The 16,965-nt window shown below is 42.3% G+C and overlaps 1 protein-coding gene across 28 annotated transcripts in view; it reads left to right on the top strand.

Annotated features, from left to right (window-relative positions):
• NRXN3 (neurexin 3) overlaps positions 1-16,965 on the top strand; it is a 1,499,321-nt gene that overhangs the window by 1,436,243 nt on the left and 46,113 nt on the right. For 19 of the 28 annotated variants that reach the window (XR_003999960.1, XM_030559000.1, XM_030559003.1 and 16 more), the window contains one exon: positions 8,495-8,579. Coding sequence is in view for 26 of the 28 variants with exons in the window: in XM_030559000.1 (XP_030414860.1) it covers positions 8,495-8,579 (85 nt within the window). In the remaining 2 variants the exon portion in view is untranslated. The remainder of the gene's footprint in view (positions 1-8,494; positions 8,580-16,965) is intronic. The other 9 variants (XR_003999959.1, XM_030559017.1, XM_030559013.1 and 6 more) reach the window with 1 other exon arrangement.

Genomic DNA, 16,965 nt, shown 5'->3' with positions numbered 1-16,965 from the left:
GTGTGTGTGTGTGTGTGTGTGTGTGTGTGTGTGTGTGTGTGTGTGTGTGTGTATATAAAATCAATAAACAACTGCTCTAGGTTTCAATAAACAACTGCTCTAGGTTCCTGGAGATGGGTTTCTGTTTGTTTATTTATTTATCTAACTCATAAATAATATGTAATTTCTCCAGGCCAAGAAATAAATTGAAAGGATTTAGGGGAGTTTGCTTATCAGCGGAACACCATGTAGCATTACATTCCCCCTGCTTTGGGGAAGGTACAGTGAAGTTTGGTTAAGCTGCTGTGGTTCAATACTCCTATTTCCTCTGTCAGGGTGCCTTGAACAACACACAGATTAATCCTCCCCTCTTCTTTTCTCTGCCCTCCCCACCATAAACTTCGCCATCGTTCCCACCAGCCGCAGATTGAGGTAAAAGACTTAAGACAGCAGAAACACTGATTTTTTTTTTAAGCCCCATTATCTTTGTGCAGCTTGGGGATGGGAACAAAAGTCCCTGGTACTTGGCATCAAATCTGGTCAAGAAGAGGCTGGCTTTACAATCTTAATGAACTACTGATTCTGAAGCATGTTTGTGTTCCCAAAGGGCTAATTTGGCTTGCAAGGCTCTTTTTAAACAATATCACCCATGACAGTGGACTTGACATGCAGCTGGGGCTACTTTTCTCCTTTCTTTAGCCTACATGACTGGTTATTTAATCTCTTGTCTACAATGATAATGCCTGAATGGTTGATTTTGTTACAGTGGGTAGATCTATTATGAACCCTATATAACAATCTCATTTGACTGCAAATCAATTTGCTCTCTTGTGTCCAGCCAGGATCACACAGCCGGAAATGTGCTGAGGTTGATTTTTGAGTGCTTTGGGGATTGTTTTTGGGTTGGTTGGTTGGTTGGTTTGCTTGCTTCCTTGTTTGTTTGTTTTTCTAAGTCATGTTAATGTGGAAAATTCTATGCATGCTGGTTACTGACTGGCTCCCAGCCAGCCTGGATCTAGGGCATGTGAGAATCGTGTTGTTTATACAATAAGACCTCTGGCAGTGACACCTCTTTGCTCAAAGTGAAACATGAACAGTTGAAAGCCCATGTTGGATATCTTTACTGTCTGCTTTTGGAATGGCTCAAGAAATGGCTAAGGAGGTGTTTGATGCTGATGAGCATGGTGTAAATACCAGATTAGATTTAAAATAGAAGGGGGAAAATACTGTTCACTGAGGCCTATACACTAATAACATGGATATTCATAACTAGCTAGTATGGTTGCTTTGTCTACGCGCTTGTCTTCACTACAGGCTAAATCGATGTTGCTGCAGTCGATGCAGCGGTCATTGATTTAGTGGGTCTCGTGAAGACACGATAAGTCAATGGGAGAGCGCTCTTCTGTCCATTTCGGTATGCCACCTCAATAAGAGGCGGAAGCTATGTCAATGGGAGAGCGTATCCTGCCGACATAGCACGGTGTAGACACTGCTGTAAATCGATATTAGTTATGTAACTTACGTAACTTAACTAGCATAAACCATGTAAATTGACTTACATGGTTAATGTAGACAAGGCCTCAATGTTGATGATTTCCAAAACTTCCCTGAGCAGTCTGCTCCACAGTCTGAGAGCTCACTGTTAAGAATTTTTTCCTGGCTGTCATCCTAAATGTTCTTTTGCTTAATTTCATCCAAATACCATGTTGGAGCACCCTACATAATTCCTCTTCCTCCTTGATGTTTATTACACCCTTGAGATACTTTTAGGCACTTACCGTGCTTCTTTTAGTCCTTCTTTAGCCAAGTTGTGCGTGGTTAGTGTTGCTAAAATTCCCTCCCATTTGTCTATGTCTTTCTGGCATAGAAGTGCCCAAGACTAAACATAGTGGACCACGTTCTCTGCTGCTGTAAATTGGTGCAGCTATGTTGAAACTGATACATATTGAAAGCCCAGTTATTCCATCTGTAGCCTCAGCTGAGCTGCACAAGGAAGGACTACCAATTCCCTGTCCTTTGATTTGGTGCCTCTGCTGCCTACACACAGACCAAAACTGCAACATCTTTGTTCCTGTCTTTTCACATTACAAACTCCAATTTCATGTATTCCCCACTCATATGTTGCACATTATTTCCATCTGGATGTAGTAGTTTGTGCAGGTCCAGACTGAATCTCCCAGACTTGCGGAAATATAACCACCTCCGAGGCATTTTGCAAAGATTAAATGGAAAAGTTTGAAACAAATTAAGGACAAAAAGGCTTAAGGCATAGACAGGATAGGTGAGGATTCCCATTAAATAAGTGAGGATTACCAGGTATAACAGCATGTTAGTACTGTGTTTAAAGAGACAATGTTCAGTTATCAGAGTCTCTTTGGTGTGGTGCCCAAAATTGAAATGATACCAGTGTAGGCTATCATGAGAGATTAAGAGGCTTCCCCACTTTGTAGATTTGACAAGCATAGTAAATATTCTGAGCCCAGTCACTTATTGAATACCAGTACTTGTGGTCTGACACAGAACCAGGAAGTATAGTGGCATGGTGACAGGGGAGAGAGACAAGCAATTGAGTTCAGGAGACCTTTTTGAGACCTTTTTCAAACATCATGAAAATTTCACAGATGTGGGTTGAATTTAGGGAAAGGTTTGGAGTGCTCTTTAATGTATCTGAACTGGTTTAGCCAACCCTAATTAGAGAGATACCTGATCCACATCTGGATTTGCATCTGAATATTCTGGGGTGTTCAAATACAGGGTTTCAGGTCAGCTCATGATAATGATTTAAAGAAGATGCAAAGTGCAGACCTACAACCAAACGTCCCCAACACTGGGAAATGTTTGGACCCATGGTTTTGGATTGAGCCCATCCCTAGATTAAATATAAACTGTGGTTCCTCAGTGACAATGGGACTTACACTTCTCCCGTTCGAAAAAACTGAAAAATGCTTTTGGAGTGCAGTGTTTGACTCAGAGTAAGGCATGCAGTGGGGGAGAGAAATTCAAATGGCAGGCGGCTAGGAGAATTTAATCCTCCTTTAAAGAGTGAACCTGCCACCGAGAAAGTACTGTGGAGCAGTTTGTATGTTGGACTCGGGGAATATTTATGGGTTCTTCTCTTTTCTTTCTTACTGGCAGTGAGAACTCCATCATTCTTGGTTGTGTTATTTATAATTTCATAAAGCTGTTTCGTGGCAGGGTTTATTTTATCCTGTGCTTAATCTCCGTCAAATAATGGTGCACCCAGGGAGCAAGGTGACCAAAAGCATTGCACGTCAGCGGTAGAGTGGGAAGTGGGTATTCAGAGCCTGCCACTTTGCATGAAAAAAAGGGGCAAAGGTTGTGCATCTGAGGCATAAATTGGGACTTTGTGCATTTGGGGAGAGAAGGGGAGCAGAATTGTCTTGACCAGGCTTTGCCCTGCCAGTCAGACTTCCTTCTCAATAGCAGTGATGTATAGTAATGAACAAAGATGCAGAACCATCACCAAGGCAAGATTGAAGAGGCCTCTGAAGTGAATAATTAGAAGCAGGTGATTACAGAAACAATAAGTCATTGGAGGGAATGGGAAGTCACTTCTGTGAAATTGAGAGAATGGGAAGGTAAATATGCCCATAAATAAATCCTCAAGAGTGGATGCAGAGTTTTCAGCTTTCTCCTGCTCTGGTTTTATTCCAAGGTAATTTCAATAAACACTGGAGAGAGGGGGAGAGAAAAAATAATATAAATGCAATAAAAAAATTTTCAGGGAAGGAATAAAAAGGGTTCCTGCCAGAGAGAGATTTTATTGAAAGTTATTATAATACCTATCTTTAGTTTTATGGCCCTTAATACAGGGCCAAGTAATTTCAGTGCTGGGATTAAAAAATGAAATCTATATTTTAAAATAGGATAGCATGAATTATTCTTTTTAATATAGAATTTAACTAATGTACAGGGCAAGCAAATATTTTCTCTCTATTATTCTCTCAAATGAAAGCACAAAACATCGCTTTGTAGGGAGATGCCTTGTTCATATCCTTTTGACTAGAAAGCCCTTATGGAGTAATTAGATACCTGAAGTGGTTAGTGTGCAGTTGCCCATAGATAATAATACTAAGCATTTAGCATCTTCAGAGCACTGGGCAGGCATTAACTAATTAATCCTCATAGGCCTCCTGGAGATAGGTGAGTATTATCAACTTCATTTGACAAATGGGGAGAGACGCACAGAGAGGTTAAATGATTTTGCATAAGGCCACGCAAGCAGTTGGTGGAAGAGCTCATAACGGAACCCAGGAGTTCCTGGCCAACAGGCCCATGCTTATTTTCCACTAGACCATGCCGTCTTGTGAAGCTGCATCACCCTATGAAGGTCATGTTGGTCTCATGAGATGGTCGTGAAGTGGCAGATTCCAGCTACAAGGCTTTCTGTCTCCTAAGGGGCTCATTTGCTCTAGTTTGCTGCTGCTCCTCATTGAAATACTATCTAGTATAATTCATATGTTGGGTATGTGAGCTGAAGGAAGTGCATGGAAAGCCAACATGTGTGGGCAGTGAGAAAACATATAGCAATGGAAGGATAAGGCATATCATAGGGGAAAATAATACAGGATGGTAGGTGGTAAGACGGCTTACTGAATTAGTCCTTGCTGTTGTTTCTAGCGATCTTGGCTTTGATCAAAAAATTATACTAGCTTTGATGATCTTTCTTTCTCATCTTCATTTTTGTACATACAAAACTATTACATAGTCTGGCATTATCAGCGGCTGCAGTTGGGGTGGAGGTTGAGTTATCTGGTCAGGATTGAGGTGTGTTGGTAAAGCTGTGTTGGAGAGGAGTCCTGAAATAGCAAGACGTGCTGCAGGTCGGGACCGGCAGGATTGTTTGGTGTAGAACTGGGCACATCTGCTTGCATTTTGCCTGATTCTTGTCTGCTGTAGTGGGCCCCTTTCTCAAAGCCCCCAGATTTGCTTACAGATTTTTAAAAAGATAATCTTAAAACACAGTGTTTATTATTGGGAACGTAGTGGGGTGACAGAGGAAAGCCACTTTCAGTAAATCATTAGAATTTAGTTAAGCATCAGAATTGTATAAGCCTTTTCCCTTTAAATCATTTATCTAGGAGATGTACATATGTGGCCTGTGCAGTATATGCGATGCTCAGGAGGTTATAGGTACTGAACGTCGTTCCTCTGCCCATCCTGTGCTGCGGCATTCTAACCAATTCATTTAAAGTGAGAAATCAGCCTTAGCATTTCAACAAAACATCTAACCCTGTGAAGATGTCAATTCAGCCAAAGAAAGAACCTTGGGACCAAGATTTCTTTGTACATGATATTTGAAGTTCCTTACATTCTTCTACCTCAAGAATGTTACATGTGGTTCAGGAAGTCCAGAGCAAAAAGGTCATAAATAAACCATTGTTTCCTCAGCCTGGCTCCTAAGAAGGCCATTTGCATAGTCAAAGATAACACAATACATAGACTAGGTGGTCTGATGCCTGTTTAACTAGCTGCTCTTTCAAAGCATCATCTTCATAGGTCCCATGTAATCTCAGGGGCCACTGCAGAATTGTGCCCTCCAAATGTTTCTTAGTCCTCTGTCTGTCAAGTCCAAGATTAAGTGATTCATTTGATGGGACTTCCAGTACTAACCATGGGCTATTTTCTATGGGCATGTCATAAACAGATAGCTAAGGGTTAATGTCTCTTTCACCTGAAGCACCTGACCAGAGGACCAATCAGGAAACCGGATTTTTTCAACTTTGGGTGGAGGGAAGTTTGTGTCTGAGGTCTTTGTTTTCTGTCTGCCTGCTTTCTCTGAGCTTTGGAGAAGTAGTTCTGTTTTCTAATCTTCTGTTTCTAAGTGTAAGGACAAAGAGATCAGATAGTAGGTTATATGGTTTCTTTTCTTTGGTATTTGCATGAATATAAGTGCTGGAGTGCTTTGATTTGTATTCTTTTTGAATAAGGCTGTTTATTCAATATTCTTTTAAGCAATTTTTTTTTCTTAAAAGAAATACAGAGAGGCCAATTGCTTAAAAGAATATTGAATAAACAGCCTTATTCAAAAAGAATACAAATCAAAGCACTCCAGCACTTATATTCATGCAAATACCAAAGAAAAGAAACCATATAACTTACTATCTGATCTCTTTGTCCTTACACTTAGAAACAGAAGATTAGAAAACAGAACTACTTCTCCAAAGCTCAGAGAAAGCAGGCAGACAGAAAACAAAGACCTCAGACACAAACTTCCCTCCACCCAAAGTTGAAAAAATCCGGTTTCCTGATTGGTCCTCTGGTCAGGTGCTTCAGGTGAAAGAGACATTAACCCTTAGCTATCTGTTTATGACAGGGCACCTCATAGATATTCAGCTTTTATTTTTCTACATCTTAATTTCACCCCCTTACTCCTGCTCTTATTCCATGGCCCACCATAACTCACTGAAATCAGAGAAATGTTAGGTTGGACCTGGTACCTTCAGCACCACAGCAGGTGTGACCTATTTTGAGGTAATTGTTTTGTTCAGCAGCTCAGAAAGAGTTTTGTGTGAAGAAGTGCCTGGTACATTCAATAGTACCTCAGGTATGTTCTACTTGAATGTACTGACTAACTTCTTAATATACTAAACAGGAAGAAGAGCAATGTTCAGCTAGCACTTGGATTCTCCAGCAAAAACCATACTAAATGAATGTAACCCTTAGGAAAATGACCAATGGATGCAACCTGTGAGTGGCTAGTGGCTAGTGTCTAGGTGTTCTGGGGTGGAGAGATACTCTGCAGCCAAAAGGAGGAGGGATTAGATCAGGGCTTCCCTGCCTCACCTCCCCTACTGGTTCTCATGCCCTCTCTCAGCTCAAGAAGCAGAAAGGCAGAGTGGTGTATGCCCACATCAGAGGCCAGTGTGGGGGCAGAGGTTTCCTGGCACAAGTCCAGGACAGGTCTGGGCTAAAGAACAATTGGGTAAGGAGCCTGGGGCTGGCTGCTTTCTTGAGAAAAAGCCCTTTGAGATAGTAATATGGGGGTTCGGAAGGTAAGGGAGTGCTCCTTTTGAGGAAGAGGGAGAGTCCTTTGGAGAAATGAGGAGTTGTGTATTTGTAATGACCTGAAGTCCCCAGGATGAATACACTTCTCCTGGGAACCGAAGTACAATGTACTGAGGAAAATTATACTCCTTCTGAATTTCTATGAGTTAAGTAGCAGCTGGTGCCAGCCCTAGCAAGGACAGTTCTTACATGGATCTGTCATGAGTCACTGCACTGATCCCATGTCTCTGTCTAATCTGTGGCTTTCTGCACCGCGCCGGGAAGGAACAGGAAAGAGGGACTGTTTCAGCGGCAGGCTTAGGTTGAGCTGACACTGCTGAGGGTAGGATAATTTTGTACTATGTGCAGGAACATTATAACCTGTGTCCGGAGGCTGCCACAAAATCTTCCTAATGGTCCACATTACTAATTCAACTAATTATAGCAATTACGTGAAGGAGTTGCTGCTGGGGAGAGAAGCCATTACACCTCTCCCTAACACACTGCAGTACATGCTGCTCATTAATTAGACCAGCAACAACAACAAAAAAATTACCAGCTGGAAACTGCAAGTACCATACTGAAACTCACACAGGCCAGGGATATTGTTAGTTTGCCTTAAGCCTTTCAGTGCCAGATCTTCCTTCCCACCTGCTGTACTGCTGCTGGTTCATTAACATTCGACTCAATCCCTCTACAGTTAGCAGACCAAACTATACTTTGTACTATGTGGACTTATCTGGAATGGTCAGCGGCACAGAAGCATTATGCCTGGATCACTTAGCAGTGCAGCAGTTGTGCTCTGTCTGGGTATACCTGGAATGTTCCCCAGTGCAGCAGGTGCATTCTACCTGGAATGATTAGCAGAGCAGCAGTTGCCCTCAGCCTGAGTGCAAATGATGGGTTTAGCAGCACAGCATGCTTGTTCTCTGGGGGCAACTGATGCATTTGGTTGCACAGGATGTGCCTGTTACTTGAATGCATCTAGTATGTTGAGCTGTACAGTAACTGCATTCAACCTCGAAGTCCCTAGTATGCTCAGACGCAGAATGGATGCCTTCTACTTGGACCTATGCGGTATTTCAGCAGAATAACAGATGTGCTCTAACTGGACATACTGTAACTGGTACTTTTGGCTGTATCTGGACCATTTGCCAGCCCAGCAGGTGTTTTAAGTGGGTGTACCTAGTCTGTTCAGTGGCACAACAGGTTCAACCTGGTATATTAAACAGCATGGCAGGAACACTGTATCTGTACATACCTGAAATATTCAGCAGCACAGTTGAATAATTTTACCTGGTATAATGGAAACCAGCATTATGGAAGGTGTATAATACCTAGACGTGTCTGGAATGTTGAACAGAACTCAAGTGTTTTTAAAAGGTGCAATTGAAAATATTTTCCCAGGAGAGTAAACTGCCTCTGCTACAATCTTTTGGGTAACAAACATCTTATCACTTTTTTTCTTTGTTCCCCCTCTTCTTTGTTCCCTTCCTTCATGTGCTAGACCACTGATGACATTGTTTCATCAGCTGAATGTTCCAGCGATGACGAAGACCTCATTGAATGTGAGCCGAGTACAGGTAAGTCAGGTCAGTCTTGTTTTGCTTGCTTTCTTATTTCATTTGCAAAAAACAATACATACATATATATATATATATATGTGTGTGCGTGTGTGTGTGTGAATGTATACATATATATAGCTATATATGTTATATATATATAGTATATAAAATACAAATTTATACAGCCAAGCATCAGATCCCATGGAGTTGGCAATAACAAAAGACAGAGATGTAATAACCTCTCAGTTAATGGAAAGCTGTTTGTACAGGAAGCCAAACTTCCTGGAACCAGCCCGTAATTAATTAATGGTTAACAGTTGTGCTACATATTTGTAGCAGCCCTTGTGCTGCTCTATTGGAGAGGAAGAAATTGATGTGGTCCAAAGTATATATTAAAGGTGGAGGGACTGAGGGGTGAAAGAGAGAGAAACTAAAGTTGGGCAATAATGAATGGTCAATATTATTTAATCTTTATTAATCATCATTCTGAAAATATGCTGCAAAAATATATTTGTCCGTGGGATTCTGAATGCAGTTAATATGGTACTAGATTCATACTAGTTTTGTTCTCTGTGTGCCTAGAAAACTTGGGGAGTATCACAGTAAATGCAAAATTAGTATTAAGTTGTGCCATGTTACCTGCAATGATGCTTCAAAATGTATCCATTAAGAGTCAACAGGAGTGTAGCCATTTGAAACTGATTCGACTTCTCCCTTTAGACCCAGATACATTTTGATGGTTTGATGGCTTTACTTTCTGGTGAGATATATATGATGTGATATCCAGCAGGCAACTGCAGTCTGTTTTATTTCTTACAGACTTTTTCAAGTCATCTTTTTGAGGCTTGCCATGAGTTAAGCATTTATATAATAGAGAACAGATATCATCGAATTTCTGTGTACATAAAAAAATGGAGTTTGGTTAGACTCTTACATCATTAAAGGTGAAACACATAAATAGTTTGTTTAATTTTTGTTTTTGTTTTGGTTTATTATTTGTTTGGGGTTATTTTTCTTTTTGCTAAAAAAAAACAACCCTATAAAATGTTCTGTTCATAGTTTCCTGAACCTTTTCAGATTAATATAGTCATAATAATAAAAGTCACCCAAAGATAGTGCTTTCATATTTCTTTCCCACCTTTCATAGGCAGCCTGCATTCTTTTTTATTATTATTATTATTATTATTATTATTATTATTATTATTATTATTATTATTATTTTTGTTTTGGTAGGACTTGGTCATTCAATAACTAACATGGCTTTGAACTGTAGCTGGGAAATTCCACAGTGGAACCATTAGGGAAGGCCGAGACACTCAGGCAGATTCAAGCAAATGGCAGAGCCTCTGTCCCTTCTACCAGATCAATATAAAGACCTATGCACTTAGCCAGGCAGGTAGTTGAAAACTGTTCCTCCAACATTTTCATGCAGCTGGAGATACATAACCAGACTCAGCTGTACCAGCCAATGCCCCACTGCCTGGCATTCGGCGCGTCATCTATAATCCACAGTGAAGTTAAGGCTGTTCTACACCCCAGCATGGCAATCATGAGAGTAGGTTAGCATGTAAACACTTGACTCAGAGGTGAGTACCAGTGGCACAGTAAGACCTACCACAGAGACGGGCAGTGGTGAGTCACTGGGAATCAGCACAGTGGCGTCTCATTAAGGCAGGGCCACGGAATTTAGTGCCATACACAAAGGACTGAAGAAACAGAAACTAACAGTTCATCCATTTAAAGACCCCTACCAATCTTCAAAGATCTCGATAAACTTTCTTTTTTTCTTTGACTGTCAAAATGGAAGCATTTTCCTATCTTTATCAGCCTGCTCCTCTTGTCCATTTCCTGCTGTCACACTGCAATAGAGTCACTGATTTATAGATTCAAAAGCCAAAAGTGACCATCTAGTCAGATCTCCTTTATAACACATACTTCCCCAAAATAATTCCTAGAGCAGATCTTTTAGAAAAAAATCCAGTCTGTGTCACAGATCTTTTCCTGGTGATGAATAGTGATAGCACAGAATCTGAGAATGTAGCATCAGTGAATGAGTCAAGCCTGGAGGGAGCAGGCTTCTAAAAAAGGAAGGAGCCATTGCATTAATAATTTGGAATATTCCACTAGGTACCTAAATACCTTTGAACATCTGACCTGTAGGAGCCAAAGTCCCATCAAAAGTATAAGTGATTTAGGCACTTTTGAAAATTTGGCCCCAAAACCTCTGTGTCTCATATATACAATGGAGATTATCCCTCCTTAGTGCCTCATTGAGGGGGTAAGGTGATAAACTAAAGTCAGTGAAGTTCCTTAGGATTTACACTGGCAGCAAGTGGAGGAGTTGACTGGCCCACTGTGAAGTGATCTTTGCTGTGGATGCTCGCTTATGCACTTGGGGTTAAATCCTCTCAGCAGCACTGGTGTTCAAAGTCAGTAGAGGGAGAAGCAGCAGGGCTATATCAGTCCATGGTGCAAGGAGAGATGGATGGCTAATGACCCATGCACATGCACAGTTATGATCTGAAGAGCTGTGGTCACTCCTCCACTGGATAGCAAGTATGCTGCTGTGTCCAACTGCTAGTTGGGGCTCACTTTACTCCTCAATTAGATATCTTCTGTCTACACTACAAAGTTAGTTCAGCTTAACTACATCACTCAGGGCTATGACAAATTTCATGTTCTGTTCAGTGTAATTAAGCTGACTAAAGTCCCAGTGTAGACACTCCTAGGTCATTGGAAGATTTATGCTGTCAACCTAGGTATCGCCTCTTGGAGAGATGGATTTACTACAGTGATGGAAGAACCCCTTCTGATGCGTTAGTAAGTGTCTGACTACAGTGGTGCAGCCGTGCCTCTGTAATGTTTCTAGTGTAGACATACCCTCAGTGTCAGAACCCACCCCACCCCCCAATTTCAAAGGAAGTAGAATGGTCCTTTTGATATTTCTGAAATCAGCAGAAAAGTGAATGGGTCCCTTGAACCATCCTGCCCTGGTCATTAGACCCCTGTAGTGGAGGGTGCATTGGACATGTCTTAGTACCCTCTTGCTTCATGAGCCAGGGCAGGATTTGGCCATTTGCAAGGATCTCTTCCTTTGCGGATACCCCAGAGAGAGGAAGAATCAGATGGTTTTACTTGTGTTTTTAATCAAACTCATTTAAAGTTGCTTCCTATTGTTCTGCTGGCAGGCCAGTGTATTTTACACCACCCTGTAGCTTTCCTGTTCAGTTCTGCAACAAACTGGAAATTAAATGACAAACTCAATTCAGGCCCCATCATGTTCCTATGATAATCAGTAGCCTTTAAAGCCCCTGAGCTTGTTCCAGATGCCAGGACCTGGCCTCGCTTCACCCCCAGAGGTATGATGCAGTAACCTATAGGCTACTGAACACAAATGGTTACCCCACTGCAGCTGTGAGATGTGATGCACACCAGAGTAAGGTCATTGTGCAATACACAAGCACAATGAGTCACGGTCAGGAGAGAGTCTCCTCCTTCAATTCAAAGCCTTTCAGATATCATGTGATTCAGACTCCAATCCCCAGAGCCAAATATATTCCTATGATTTTTGTTCTGGGTCCAATCTGACACCCAGGGAGACCATTTTCAGATTCTGGTTTGAATGTGTTTAAAGATGGCAGAAAATCATGAGATTTGCATCTCTTTGAGGTCAAAAATGTCATGAGAAATACTTGCGAGATGTCAGCACCATTGAACCCAAAGCGTAATTCCGCATTGAATCCAAACCCTGAACCTCAACATACAGCTACTCTGAATCCAAATACCTCTAGCTCACTTCTTTAAAAGTAAAAGATGGATAAAAAAAGAAATGCCCGTCTCCAACTCTTTTTCGTATCAGGGCTGTGCTCAAGGCCAGTGCAAGGAAGTTTCACGCCCTAGGCGAAACTTCCATCTTGCACCCCCCATCCAGCTAACCCTGCCCCCCCCACAGCAGCTAACTCAGCCCCCCCACCCGGGGATTCCCCCTCGCAGAAGCTACCCTCCCCAACCACGACAGCTAACCCCTCTCCACCCCATCCCCCACGGCAACTAACCCTGCCTGCGGAGACTTCCCCTGTCCCCCCACAGCAGCTAACCCCGCCTGGGGAGACTCTCCCCCATCCCCACAGCAGCTAACCCCACCCATGGAGACTCTCCCCCATCCCCCTGTGGCAGCTAACCCTGCCTGGGGAGACCTGACCTCCCCCGCCCCCGCCACGGCAGCTACCCCTGCCTGGGGAGACTTCCCCCCTCTCCCCTCCCCACGGCAGCTAACCCTGCCTGGGTAGCCCTCCCCAGTTCACCTCAGCTCCACCTCCTCCACTGAGCACACTGGCGCCGCTCTAATTCGCCTCCCCGCCCAGGCTTGCGGCGCTGATTGGAGGAGACTTAGAGCTGGGCTGTGTGCTCAGCAGAGGAGGCAGAGTGGAGGTAAGCTGGGGCGGGGAGCTGTTCCCCTGTGTGTCTCCCCCCCTCCGTTACTGCGGGCAGCCCTCCCCACGTGCCCCCCCACCCAGCTCACCTCCACTCCACCTCCTCGCCTGAGGGGACCTTTAGGCGCTCCCAACCACTAGGCACCCTAGGCGGCCGCCTAGTTTGCCTAAATGGTTGCACCGGCCCTGGCTGTGCTGGCCAGCTCCCAGCGCAGCAGGGATGGCAGGCATCTTGCACCTCTACAGGCAAATTTACTACTGCAAGGAGCCTGCAACCTGCATGTCAGTTGAACTCCCTGGTTCTGTCCCTGACATTCCTGTCCTGACTCTGAGAGCTTGGGACCATCTGTCATGGAACCACACGTACCCATGGAACTGTACCTAAAAAGCAGTGGAGGCACCATAAATGAGTCTAATAACAATCCCTGTGAAAAGTAATATCAGAAAAGTGGTTAATGGACTAAAGATAAGAAAGCTTGACATTCATCCTAGTGCCCTAAATACCTCTCATATGCCACTTAAAACCCTAATACAGGGGTAAAGTAGGACTTAATTAGCACATAAGGTCTTGGGGAGAAAGTCACCCAAAATGGAGAGATTTCCATCCTCTGCATTAGCGCTGAATTGCTTGTTATAATCAATTCTCTATATGTGCCAAAGACACCATGTTTATATCTGGGTCTAGATTTCAAATACTCCTAAGCCTGGGTGCTCAGGCCAAAGATGTTGTTTTGGCCCATTCTAGAAGTAGGAGTCATTTGTGCAATTCAGTTCTAGATCCTGGTTAAGATTTCTCACACTCCCAAAGTTGGGTCCAGTGTCTTGGCATGGCAGGTTGGAAAAAGAGGCAGCCATTGTGCTGTTTTGATCATGCAGCTACAGTCAGTGGGTGGAAGATTTTTAAGGCTATTCTGTGCAATGTTTGAACCTGGAGGGTATTTGTGTGTCTGAACTATAAGGCCCCAGCAAAATAAGGAGTAAACCTCATCTGCCTTTAACACAGCCTTCATTGTTCTGAAAATCATGGTTCTCTTTTCTTAAAAGCTGCTGTTTTAACCCAGCACCATTACCCTTTCCTCCGTCAAGCTTGTCCTTATAACCCTTTGGGACTGACTCAGATTAAATGCATCTAATTGGGCAGTGAGTTGGAATTGCAGCCCAGCACACTTATGGTATTAGTCAAAACAACAATACCCAAACACTTGCCAGTAAACCAAGATCCTGTAACATAACCTCTAGAAATGATCCACAGCTATGAGGTAAACCTCCCAAGCTCCCTGGGTTCAGACAGACAGTGGGTTTCTAACTGCTTTGTTTGCAGGCTTCTAATTTTTACTAGCCTGACTGACTTTCCCAGCCTTTTTCAAGAGGAATTTATTCGGTGTATTTCAATCATCCAAAAAACTTAATAACCTCAGGCTGACTCTAGCAAATCAGACCAGAAGACTTTTCCCAGGAGGGAGTCAGTATGCCAAACCTTCAGCAGAAACCCAAAGATCTGTAATTCATGCCCTGAAATATTAAAACATCTACTGTATTTAAGTATGTGTGTGTGACATATATACACAGCTACACAGTAGGCACATATATCTGCATATACAGAAGCCAATATACACACAACTGGCTTTATGCGCCAGACCGATCCATGGGTTATTCCAGCTTCTGTCAATGTAACCCTAAGTGCAAGGGCTCCACAGTGGAAAATCTGCCAAGGACACAAACATTAGTTGCAGAAAGCAGCAAGGCAGGGCACACAGTCTCTTCCACGAGGGGTCTGCAAGGCAAGCAGCCAGCAGGAAAAGCACAGTGCTGAATGGGAAGGAATCATGGGTCGGAAAATCAGAGGAAATGCTGATTCAGCACAACCTTTCCTCAGCTAGCGCCATAGGGCTTCTATGGAGAACCCAATGGATTTGAAAGCTGCCTTCCCTCACCCCCATCTCCAGCAGGAGCTCTGTGAGACATTTTCTGTTGCTCACCCCTCAGTGTCAAATCCTCTGACCAGAGACCCTGCATCAGGCAAAATTAATGTAACCCTGTTTCTGTCTCTGGGGCTCACATTTTGCCCTTCAATGTGTATGAATGGTACCCACTGCCTTTAGTGTGAGCCACACACTCAGAAAGGGGAGACTTTGGGCCCAAATTGTGTAGCATAGCTCTGAACTCCTCAGCCACACAGAACGCAAAGAGAGACCAGGGAAACAGAAGGGCCCAATGTAAATCCTGACATAGGCGTCATTTCTCAAGCACAAATACCATTCACCTCATCTTCCAGAGGCTGCATTTCCACAGCTAGTCATTCACAACAGCCAGAGTGGAATGATACTAAGACCTTGACTTTTGCCTCCCTCAGCCTGTCACTGGCTTACATGGGGCACAAAGAGAATACAGGATTGGGCCCCAGGTGCGTGGGTCTGAAATGAGGGCTATCCTTGTGGGGCAGAATTACATGGGGTGATATTTGTAATGGCAATGACTGCTTTATGGAACTTTCTGGCTGCAGATGTTTTTGAAGGCCAAAACAAAGAACAAGTTTACTGATCACTCATGCAGAATCTTATGGTTTTTTTCCCACCCTCCTTTTTATGTTATATTTTTATTTTGGGTTTCGTTTTCAGGGTATTGATCCTTCTATATAAGCCCCAAACACTCCCTCAAGTTTATATAGTTTAGATCTATATATACACGATATACAGTATATATATACATATGTATATATACTAAAGTAATGTAAGACCAATATCTACAATAGTTCCTATCATCCAATCACATGTTTACACAGAAATTCATGCCCTCATCTAACCCCAGCATCCACTGATATGGACAGATGCATGATACGGTTAATTCTTGGTGAACAGAGCACGTTTTTTTTTCCTTTGGAGGGTTTTTTCCCCTTTTTTCCTTTGATTTATTTATTTGTTTGTTTTTCAAGCAATAGTTTCATCTGCCAGTTATCCTTGGGAAGGCGGGGGGCAGAGAAAATAAAAAATTATACAGATATATCCATCGATATATACACATAAGGCTCCATGTATATATAGATAGATATATACGTTGTATATATTTGAAGAACATTTTCTGTCGTTTCACCTCGTCTTGTGCCGCATGAATTTTTGGTGATTGATATTTTAGTTACCTTTATTTGATTTAATTTTTTTTGAATCATGATGCTGCCATACTGCTATTTTTTTAATTTTTAAAGTCATTATTGTAATTTTTGGTTTGTATTTTTGGAGTAATTCCAACAAAATAATAATTAAATCAACTTGCAAGAGAGAGAGAGCTCTGCAATCCAACAAAGGCAACAAAATCTTTTCTTGCCATCCTAAAACTCTAAACTTCCAGATTAAAAAAGACATCCCAAGAAAGTTGTGCGCAAAAGAATGAAGATTCTCACCCCTCTATGCCTTCTTTTATTCTCCCTTTTCTTTCCTTCCTTTTTTTGCTTCTGTGCAGACCCTCTCTTATCACCTTCCCCTTTTTACATTTCTTTTCATTAAAAAAAAAGCAAGAATTGCTGCTTCTTCCCCCACAAAAGACAAAGCAAAACAAAAATAATAAAACCCCTACAAACTGCAGATGGCATAAAAAGAATTTTATTGCAAGTGCAGAATATCTGTTGTGTCTTTATTTCTGGGTCAGTATAAGATCATTTTTTGTGGCATGCTGTAGTTTTAGCTGATTAACTAACCGTGGCCTTCATTAATCTGTGCATGAGCTGCGATGACGCCATTTTGTGTTTCATCAGAGCTATGCAGTCAGGCTAACCCAGCAAGTCTGTAGTGCATGATTTGGGAGATTATTTTTAACTTTTATTTTTAGTTGAATTATAATTTATTCTTTTTCGATGAGTTGTGCCAATACCAGTGGCTGCCTCTGCAGTCTCAGTGTTATATTGATTTATTTTTAGGGTTTTTTTTCCTATTTTTTAAAATCTTGGTAGTGATCTTGTGTCTTGTCTGTGTTCATCTGTCTTGTCA

Source organism: Gopherus evgoodei, chromosome 4 (genome assembly GCF_007399415.2).
Source record: "Gopherus evgoodei ecotype Sinaloan lineage chromosome 4, rGopEvg1_v1.p, whole genome shotgun sequence".
Taxonomy (NCBI): Eukaryota; Metazoa; Chordata; order Testudines; family Testudinidae; genus Gopherus; species Gopherus evgoodei.
This window is presented reverse-complemented; position numbering and strand designations above follow the sequence as displayed.